The following is a 10,890-nucleotide window of genomic DNA, read 5'->3' as shown; positions in this document are numbered from 1 at the left end:
ATTACGTGAAGATAAATGCGATGCGTGTGCATAAGCTGGTAAAATAGAAATGATAAAAATTGTGAATAATAATAATAATAATAATAGCTAGTAAAAATCGTAATAGAATAATGAAACGCCGGTATTTATAAGAGGTTAATAATTATAGTAAAATATAAATTTTTTTTTTTTTTTTTTTTTTTTTAAATTTGCTAAAAATAGGTATTTCGGAGGAGAGGCGGGACAAAATTGGGTGTCAACAGATGATACTCATGAAGATGACACGGAATGATTGAAAGGGATGAATGAGACTTACCTCTCAAGAGTATTCTTGCCCTACCTTGGAATTTCACCCTAGGTGCTTGTGGGGAACTGTGTTGGAGTTTTATGAATAAAGAATGTGGGACTAAGTATTTAAAATACGGTATTCTGCCCCCCGTCGACCGCTGCAGCGGTCTCTCTATAGCGGCCAAGTGGCCGCTATAGCAGACCAAGAGAAATCCGACCACCACTATGGCGGCCCATATTCCGCTATAGCGACCTATGTTCCGCTATAGCGACATCGCCATAATGAGACATGGCCCGCCACAGGTACACATGAACAATGGCCGACCGCTGGCAGCGAGGGGCTCACCGCTATAGCGGTGCCGCTGTAGCGGTACAAGCTCCGCCACAACGGTTCCATTTAGGCAGTGAGCTCGACTTTTGCCCAGTTTTCCACTCTATCACCCAACATTTCATCTGAGGCCTCACAAACACAAGCAGAACATGCACATATACATAAAAACGTCATACGAATTCACTTATGGCCTCGAAATTCCCAACAGAATCCTAATCCCTACGTTACCCCCTGATGGACACAACAAAATTAGCCACAAACACAAGCAAGTCAATTTCTCGGACCTTAGACTTATACAACTAAGTTTCTATTAGCTCGTTCTACCCTTGAAAAGGTTCTATTTGGTGGGGTGATCCAACATTTCTCATAACGACTGAAAGGGTCATTACATATTTGGAGTAGATCTGGTATTCCCTGAGGAACGAGTCTTTTTTGGTATTGAAAAATATATCATTACTCAGATTATTTTGCAAATAATTTAGTGCTCCCAATGAAGGAAGGGGTTAGTTTTTTCTTCATCCAAAAGTTCATTATAATGAAATGAAAAGTTAATTAAGATTGATTTTGTAAGGTCGTCATATATTTTTTTAAGAGATAAACGCACATTCTTTCTTAGGTTCCACCATTGTTTACTAGCTAGAATTAGGTGATTATATAAGTATACTTTAAAGTCCTTCCGCACATCTTGCTCCAATGGAATGGTTGATTTGTAATAACAGTTTAATTAGTAGCATCACAAATAGAATGAATAGAGTCTACCAAAAATGGCTAGCGGACGTGGGGGGTGGGGGAGGGAAAACGATGTAATAAGGGCAGTGGGAAAATGATATTACAGGGGTGGGTGTGAAGTAAAAATAGATTTTTTTTTTTTTGAGGGATTCTTAATTCTTTTTTATTTTAAATATGTAGGATTTAAAGGCCATGTGTTTTAATTTCATTTGTTACTTTTCCAAATCAGCAGTGTGTGTATCACACGCACCTTAATGTGATTATGAGGAATTGCTCAATAGACACACTTTATGCTTACTTTAGGTGTCTAAAGGAACAAGCTCTAGTTGATGTACCAAAATGAAAATTCATAACAAGTTTAAAGGGCTGCTTATGTATTTGGCCTTTTAAAAAAGATACCTAAACTTTGCGGGTCCTAACACCCCCCTGAACCCATTTTAAATGGAATTAATATCACCCTTTTGCCCACGTGGTAGAGAGAGTGATATAAACTCTCTTTAAGAGAGTGAGAGCTAAATTAAAAGATTTTTTTGCACGACTTTTTTTATTAAATTGATTTTTTAACTTTTTAAAAACTTTTTTTCCTTTTTTTTCTTTTTTCCTTTTGTCTTTGTTTCTTCTTTCCTACGTCTGATTCTTTTATTTTCCTTTTTTTAATTTTTTTTTAACTCGGTCTTCTTCTCTATTATCCTCCATTGACACCAACTTTCTTAATGCCTTCTTCTCTATTTTTCTCTCTCTTTAATAGTCAATTTTGATGGAGTAAATTAGTAGGGGAAGAAATGGGTGTGATGAAGACAATGACTATGGTTGAGAGTGTAGAAGAGTTTGAAGAGAGCGGGCCTGAGAAATTTTCCGATGAGCACAACTCCGGCGATCTCTTTTTCCGGTGATGCAATGCAGATTTTAAAAAAAAAAAACGGAGCAAAAGAATGGAAAAGAAAAATGGTCCTCCCGTTCTGTGTGTGAGTGTGTCATGTATGTATAGGTGTGTGTTGGTATAAAATCTGTATGTGGAGAGGGACTGAAGAAGCCATTTTTTATTGGGAAAAGGACGGAAATGGCCAACCGGGTGAAACTAATCCTACCTGATGGCCCAAGTTTCCCCAAACCCAATTTGTAGCCCGCCCAGTCCATTTACGACAAAAAAAAAAAGACCTTTTGTGGCGACTTTAGTCGCCACTAAAAGTTTGTTGCAAAAAAAGGACTTATTGTGGCAACTTTAGTTACCACTAAAGATCAAATATGTATAGAAAATGTATCGAAAATGTATCATACGTATAAAAAATGTATCATTGTTGTATAGAATATGTATCCCTACCGTATATGTATAGAAAATGTATCATAGGTTTGTATCATTGTTGTGTAATTTGTGTCTAATAAATGTATCATCAACTTATACTCACTAATCATACATATATTATACATTACTATGTACATTATGCATTGATCATACACTAATGATTCACATATTAGACAAATTCCATACATAAGTGTAGAAAATGTATCGTTGTTGTATAATTTATGTATAAATTGTATCATTCTTGTATAGAAAATGTATCATACATCTAGACAATGTATCACATATATACAGTATATAAAATTTATCATTCTTGTATAGAAAGTGTATATAAACTGTATCATTTTTGTATAGAAAGTGTATATATAATTCCAGCATATGTATATAAATTGTATCATTCTTGTATAGAAAGTGTATCATACGTATAAAAAATGTATCATACATATACAGTAGTGATACATATTCTATACAACATTGATTATATCATAAAACATGTATAATATGTGTATAATAAATGTATAATCAACGTATACTTACAAATTATACACATATTATACATGTTTTGGGATATTTCTTGAAGGCTCAATCAACGTATAAATATACACATATTATACATGTTTTGGAATATTTCTTGAAAGCTCAATCACTGTATAAGTATACACATATTATACATATTTTGGAATATTTCTTGAAAGCTCAATCACTATATAAGCATCACATATTATACATGTTTTGAAATATTTTTCGAAGGCTCAATATGAATTTCGACCTTTAGTAGTGACTTTTTGATCTTTAGTTGCCACTAAAAAGTCTGATTTTTCTGTAGCAAGTCTTTAGTGGCAAAGTCGCCACAAAAAGTCGGATCTTTTTCAAAAAAATGTGTTTGGGCTTCTGGGTTGGCTAGCGCGTGGGATCACTTTGGGCCGAAAGGCCAGTTCGCGGCATTAGGCCCAAACGTGGGATTACTTTGGGTCGAAAGGCCACTGTGTGTCCTTTTCCATATATTATTTGGGAGACGGTTAAGGGAAAGGGAGAAGGAGGTGGGGGAGGGGGGGGGATGGGGGTTTCTTTTTTTTTTTTTTTATTTTTTTAATAATTAATAAGAAATGGTCATTTTCTTCTTTTCTTTTATATTTTTTGGCACTTTGGCATGCGGCAGTCAATAATTGGTGTGTGAAAGCTACTTTTTTGCTTCAAGCTGAGATTGAGTTAAAAAGGGCATATTAATATGAGTTTGGAGTTGTTTAGGGGGATAATAGGACCCCCACAAAGTTTAGGTGTCTTTTTGAAAAAAAACGTCAAGTTGAGGGGGGTCGATGTATTTTCTCAAAAACACGGCTATTAACTTAACAAAAGTATGATATTAAGTTAATAATAAGGCATATGAAGAACAAGCGGGGATAGCTCAGTTGGGAGAGCGTCAGACTGAAGGTCACGTGTTCGATCCACGTTCACAACATTTTTTACCTTGCCTTAATAATTTCATTTCATCTCTCTTTTACAATAATGGTGAAATTCTTTTAAACTATTTTTTGTTATAAAATAATATTAAAAGTACACAATAACAAGAAATATAGCCAAAAAGATTGGGGGAGAAAGAGAGATTTTATTGCTGTTTCAATTGATATACAAATGAACTGAATTGACTTTCTACTTATAGAAGAAAAGAAGCAAGTTTGTGAGGCTTTTCGGAAGTCGCCGACAAGTCAGCTTCGCTGAGCTACTTGCAATCTACCTGCTTGAGCCGCTCGCAAGCTGTTTGCTTGATTGCAAGCCTGAGGAAGCTGCTACAAGGCTTTTCAGGGAGCTGCTTGAAACCTGCCTTCATGAGCTTTGCAAGCTGCCTGCTTAATTGCAAGTTTATCCAGGAAAATGTGTATTTGAATGGACATCCATAATACTAAGTATTTATAACACTCCCCCTTGGATTTTCATTAGTAGGTAGTGTGCCTCGTTAAAATCTTACTAAGAAAAATCCTGTGGGAAAAAATCCTAGTAAAGGAAAAAGAGTACACGTATCTAGTAATACGCATTGCTAGCTACCTCATTAAAAACCTTCCCAAGAAAACCCAAATTGGACAAAACCTTAGTTAAAGGAAAAAGAGTACAACGCATATTTTGCTCCCCCTGATTAAAGCATCACATAATTCTTGAAGATGATGTACTCCGATCTTGCATACCAACTTATCATATCTTGAGGTTGGTAGAGCATTTGTGATCAGATTTGCCAAATGATCATTTGACGAACCGGTTGATGATCTGTTTCTCCATTCCTTAGATAGAGTTACATCTCGCCATATAGTATTGTTGCAGTCACGCCAAGTACATTCCTGACTTGCTTTATAAACATCTGTTATCTTTCTATGATTTGACTGTCATATAAAACAACATGGTATGACAGCAATCCTTCCTGGAAATCGATAACATATCTGGATCGAACTCTTATGTCGATCTGATAAATCCCCTGCATATTCAAAGCACTTGACAATATTTGTTAGGATAAACACATTCATGTCAGGGCTTTCATTTGCAATATGCAATTGATCTAGCTTCAATATCTCCACGTAGGAGTGAAACTACATCATGTCCATAGTCATAGTAAGATATTTAAATGCATCAATTGCACAAATATATGGTACTTCAGGACAAATATAATTTTCTCATTTCAACTTCTTTTAGCAGATAATCTACTACTTTTTGAAACTCTTCAAGAGCTCCAATAATAGTCAAGTCATCAACTTGCACAACAATATGAAAGGTTCTGATTATCATAAAGAGACAAGGGTAAACATGATTATCTTTGTTCCCTTCATTAATGAATATTCACTAAGGTGATTAAATCACATTCACCTTATCTGATATAATCCATATAAGGATTATGAACAAGTTCCCTAAGAACTTGTAATATCTAGACTACAGGTCCAATAAAGTTTACACTTACCAAGATGTATCATACCACCTGGTAATTATTTCGGCGTCAGCATGCTTTAAGAGACGTAGAACTCGGATCCTCACAATCTTATACAATATTGCGTGCCATATTGTATCAAAGATAGGGCTGGCAAAAGTGGGCCCAACCAGCCCAACCCGCCCAACCCACTTAGATTTGAATGGGCTGGGTTAATAATAAAATAGAATATGGGTTATATTGGGTTAAACCCAAAAAGACCCGCTGGATAGTGGGTCAAAAATGGGCTTAATAAGTGTAACCCAGCGAGTTGACATCCAATTCAGCCCAATGGGTTAAACTTATTTCAACTAGGTTAAATCATTTAACTCTCTCTTCACCTCTTCACTTTTTTTTTTTTATCAATTTTACATCCAACGATTTCAACTAGGTTAAATCACTTTTTCTATCACACCTTAGATTCCCCTGTTTTCAACTATTGTTGACTTCTAAGTTGTCCCATAGTGCAATTGTCCCATTGATTGCTGCTTGGAACCTACTTCTGTATAGGTATAGCAGTTATATTCTATTTTCATTCAACTTAATAATCATGTATATGAATGCTTTTTCTGATATGGGTTTTTGTTTCTTGCTAAAATAATGCGAAAATTCAAACTTTATCTCTTATTTTTAAACTGCTTTTTTGATTTTCATTTTGAATATACTTTGAGTTTTTCTTTTCTTTTATTTGCTTCCAGTATGTTCTTTGTAGCAGTGAGTCAGTGACCCTTTCCTTTTCCCGTTTTTAATGATTATATATATTTTTAGTTTTTTGATTTTCGGTTCTGATTATGAATTGCTATTTCTCTTTTTATTTTCTTGGAATTGTCCTTTGCTCATAATTGTTTTGATTGTCTTGTATATCAGCAATCCCTCGGAATTGATGAAACATATAGATGAAGTCGAAGGGGTCGATTGAAGTCAGCTCCACAAGTGTATGTAGGAAGACTTCTAAGGTATGGGATCACTTTTGGAAGTTACCACTTGACACTAATCGGGATAGTAGGTTTAGGGAAAAATTTAAAGAATGTGGTCAGGCATATTTAGCCGATTCTACGGCTGGAACTTCAAATTTAAAGCGTCATAGAGCTAAACGCCATAGCCATGTGTCAGAATCGGGTCGTTATCCAGTTGTGAATAATGAAATGTTCTGTGAATTGATGGCCAAAGCTATAGTAAGGCATAATTTACCTTTTGCATTTGTGGAATATGAAGGGATAAGAGAGATACTTAGTTTCTTGAATCCTACTGTCAAGACTATTTCAAGAAATACTTCAAAGGTTGATGTTTTAAAATTATATCAGAAGCAAAAAAAATAGTTCATAATGAAATTGCAAAAATTCCTAGTAGAGTGTGCTTGAGTACTGATTTGTGGACATTAATTACCTTAAATGATTACTTTTGTTTGACGGCTCATTATGTTGACTTGAATTGGATTTTACAGAAGAGGATTCTGATATTCCGTCATGTGCCTCCTCCGCATACTGGTCATGTTTTGGGGCCAATATTGATTAAATTTTTGAAGGAATGGGGAATCGAGAAGAAAATATTTTCGATAACCTTAGATAATGCAAGTTACAATGAGAAAATTGTGGATAGTTTGAAAGAGCACTCAAACTTGATGGATTCTTTGGTATGTGACGGGACTTTCTCCATATTCGTTGTGCAAATCGTATCTTAAATCTGATTGTGAAAGCAGGTATAAAGTCAATAGAGGCTTCCATCTTTAACATAAGAGAAAGTATTAAATATGTGAAAGGTTCTAAGTCGAGGATAATAAAGTTTGTGGATTGTATCAAGAATCTTGGATTGAAGTTGACCTGGAAAGTGCGTCAAGATGTGCCTATAAGATGGAGCTATACGTTTCTTATGATTGCGAGTGCGATTTCTTATCGTCGGGGCTTTTTTGACTTTAAATTACTTGATGTGAATTTTCAATGCTGTCCTTCATAAATGGATTGGTATAAGGCAGGAACAATTGCCAAATTCCTAAAACCTTTTGATGAAATCACTACTTTGTTCTCCGGAAGCCAATATCCGACGGCCAATTTATTTTTTCAAAACGTGTGGGAATGAATTTGTTGATACTAGAAGAGAAAAATAGTCAACACTCTGATATCAGGGAAATGGCGGAGGAAATGGAAAAGAAATTTTCAAAGTATTGGGAAGAGTATACTCCAATTTTATCTTTGGCAGTCGTTCTTGATCCTCGATACAAGTTAAAGTTTGTGAAATTCTGCTTTTTAAAGCTTGATTTTTGTCTTGTAACGAAAAAGTGAAGGTTGTTGAAGATAATTTGCATCGATTATTTAAGGAGTATGTGAAATCTCCAGCAGCTAATAGCGCATTGGTGGAAAGTACTGTTGATGGATGTGATAGTGAAGTAAGAGATGTAATGGATGTGTATGACTTGTTTGAGAGTCAGTCAAAATCTAATTCGGAAAAAACACAATTGGAAGAGCCTGTACTTGTCCGAAAGGGAAATGAAAATCTGGATGTACTTAAATTTTGGAAAGATAACATGATTAGATACCCTGAGCTATCAATGATGCACGAGATGTTTTAAGTATACCTATTAGTACTGTTGCGTCTGAATCAACGTTCAGTATTGGAGGACGAGTAATTAGGAAATATGAAAGTTCAATCTTACCGTAAAAATGCGGAAGCTAAGTTATGTGCTCAGGATTGGCTCTACGGACAAGGAGGTAAAATTTATTATTATTGATCTGTTTTATGTCAATTTTTTTTCTTACTCTTTCTCTATAGTTATCAATTCTTTTTTATCTATTTTTAGTGGCTCATGATTCTGACGAAGATGATATTGAAATTGATGTGGAGAAGATTGTCGCTTGGTGCTGATAACTATTATGGCATAGGTAAACCAAAACAGAGACACTGTTGCTTGCCATCTTCTTGTGTACTGTTCTGCACTGTTTTCTGGATTATCCATAGAAAGAGTGAGAATCACATTTTCATCTTTACATTAGTTACTGTAAAGAGTGTAATCCATGGATATAGAGGAAACTTAAGAGAGAATTCTATGATTCATTTTCTTCTTACTGTTGAGGCATTTTTATTTAAATATTCTTGTTTATTTTCTGCAGATTCGTATTGTCGAGTTTTGCTAAAGTTTCAGCTGAGAATTGTTTGTCGATTTGCAAATCTAGAAGAACTGAGAAAGTGTTGCAGGAGACATGGAAAGAGGCACTTGAACTAAAGAAATTTTCAAGACATTGAAGAATTAGTAATTATGTAATTTTATTTTAAGTTTTATCCTGAAGGAAAAGAGATTGAAGAATTAGCAATTATGTAATTCTATTTTAAGTTTTGGAGGAAAAACCTTTGATTTTTAATGTACTGAAAATGTATGAAATGAGTTGAATTTTGTTGAGGTATTCTGTGAGTTATGTTGACAACCAACCTTAATTTGCAAAGGTTCTTCTGATAACCATATGATGAATTACGTACTAGATCTTAAACCGATCACGACATCACGTACACATATAAGTTGATATATTGTTATGTTGATAGGATATGAATTCAAATTTGAAGAGAAAGAAACAAAGGAGGCAAAATGGGGTCAAGTTGGGCGGGTTAGGTTATAACCCTTTATTTGATCCATTTTGACCCAACTCATTTTGACCCAAACAAATTTTGGGCGGGTTGGGTCTTGACCCGTATGTTGCTTTGACCTGTTTGACCCGCCCAAATTTGACCCAATCCGCCCAATTGTCACCCCTAAATTCAAAGATATCGTCGACGAGATATCATTTTGTATCGGTTAGCAATTCGACATAACTTACTGAGATCTCATCACTTCAGTATTTTCAGGTACCTCAACTTCTCATAAGGTTTCATGAAGTGTTATGTCGTAGGATCTTCAAGAGCACATTGCTTCCTTATTTTGATCATTTGCTGAACCGATTGTTCTACCATGCTCCATGCATGCTGTAGACTCGGTCCTTCAGGGACATTAGGAGCATTTTGCAGATGAAATATGAAATAGTTGGGTCAGCAAATGCTTCCAGCATTTGACTTGAATTATCTGAGGATCATACTGATGATAATTCACAACATATTTCTTAGCTGCATATTCTCTCCCCCTTATGTTAGAAAAACTAACACATATCCCCATTTTCTTTGGGAAATCCATCTGTGTGCATCATAGTATATCAATTAATCATATACTACACATCAAAAGCTATAAGATGGAAGTTTCTAGTTCCTGACCCTGAACCAATTATGATGGGAGAATTTATCATAATTTATTGGTCTGAAGCATGCAAGTTCCGTTGTATGCAATATATTATATCTCATACCAACATCTGAAGCTCTGTTCTCATAAGCAGTGGTTTATCTATATTATGGAAGCATCCAATACCAAACCAGCTTAGATATAAACCAGCATTATCAAGATGAATTGTCTTGATTAGATATTCTGAAAATTGTGCTTCCAACTCAATTATTTTGAGCAAGCAACTTCGTAAATGTCAAACTGCTAGTTGACAATAAACGCACATGTGACCGTTTCATAGATGCATCTTTTTAAGACATCACATCGTAGGTGAAGGAGCCTATATTCACCTTTTATGTTTTTCAGAATTTAGGGGATTCAGTCCCAACATTAGCTGATGTAATCAACTTATCATGAGAACAAGCAACACAAATAAGTTCTTGAAGAATCTTCTAGTTCTTCAATATATTTTGAATACTCAATTAGCACATAAGATTTAAAGCAGGACGTCCAAAATTGTTATGTCAACTGATAAAATTATCTGTACTAGTAAACTTCAAGTTTACCATAACGAGTGCTATTTGTTTTAGTAAACTCCTAGTTTACTGTTGCATGAGATCCCATCATGCTCGGGTAACGTTTCACACACGTATTTCCTACCCATAATAACTTTGAGATATTCAATCTTCCAATCATTTGTAGTCTCAATATGATAACCATTTTTCTCGCTAGTAAACTTCAGGTTTACTGCAATTTATTTTCCAATCGTAACAATTATGATCGAGGGAAAAAGGTATTATCATATATAACCTCTTCGAGAGACTTCAATTTCAGATATCTATTACTTCAGGAGTAGATTTCAAGAGTTCTACCGCTTCAAAGTAGAATTCAGAGTCTTACTACTTCGAGAGTAAGTTGCTGCGTTTTACTACTTCTGGAGTAAAATACACAGTATTTACTACTTCAGGAGTAAATTTCACAACCTTACTACTTTAGGAGTAAAGCATAAAATATTCAGAATATTTTCTTCTCAAATATTCTACCTCTTCGGGAGGTGGGTCGTGATATCTTCACAACCAAGT

The 10,890-nt window shown here is 35.0% G+C and overlaps 2 protein-coding genes across 3 annotated transcripts in view; one reads left to right on the top strand and one right to left on the bottom strand.

Annotated features, from left to right (window-relative positions):
* The window catches only part of LOC132063298 (autophagy-related protein 8i), a 31,672-nt gene that overhangs the window by 2,754 nt on the left and 18,028 nt on the right, over window positions 1–10,890 (bottom strand). The window lies entirely within an intron of this gene.
* Window positions 6,086–8,976, top strand: LOC132063299 (uncharacterized). Of its 2 annotated transcripts, none has more exons than XM_059455781.1 (3): window positions 6,086–8,279; window positions 8,369–8,450; window positions 8,679–8,976. In XM_059455781.1, the coding sequence occupies exons 1-3, from the start codon at window positions 8,232–8,234 to the stop codon at window positions 8,789–8,791; spliced, it is 243 nt and encodes an 80-aa protein (XP_059311764.1). In that variant the 5' UTR covers window positions 6,086–8,231; the 3' UTR covers window positions 8,792–8,976. The 2 variants fall into 2 exon arrangements, with proteins under 2 accessions (XP_059311764.1, XP_059311763.1); XM_059455780.1 differs by having other exon boundaries at window positions 8,369–8,531.

The sequence above is a fragment of the Lycium ferocissimum genome, chromosome 7 (assembly GCF_029784015.1).
Source record: "Lycium ferocissimum isolate CSIRO_LF1 chromosome 7, AGI_CSIRO_Lferr_CH_V1, whole genome shotgun sequence".
NCBI classification, from domain to species: Eukaryota; Viridiplantae; Streptophyta; class Magnoliopsida; order Solanales; family Solanaceae; genus Lycium; species Lycium ferocissimum.
Note: the sequence above shows the minus strand (reverse complement) of the source record. Positions and strands in the feature narration are given on the sequence as shown.

What these genes read in the sequence shown, in the direction of transcription:
- LOC132063299 (XM_059455780.1), top strand. Translation starts at nt 8,232, where the DNA reads ATGCGGAAGCTAAGTTATGTGCTCAGGATTGGCTCTACGGACAAGGAG. An exon ending in TTGGCTCTACGGACAAGGAG is followed by an intron (nt 8,280 to 8,368) that starts GTAAAATTTATT and finishes ATCTATTTTTAG; the next exon opens with TGGCTCATGATTCTGACGAA. An exon ending in CTGGATTATCCATAGAAAGA is followed by an intron (nt 8,532 to 8,678) that starts GTGAGAATCACA and finishes TATTTTCTGCAG; the next exon opens with ATTCGTATTGTCGAGTTTTG.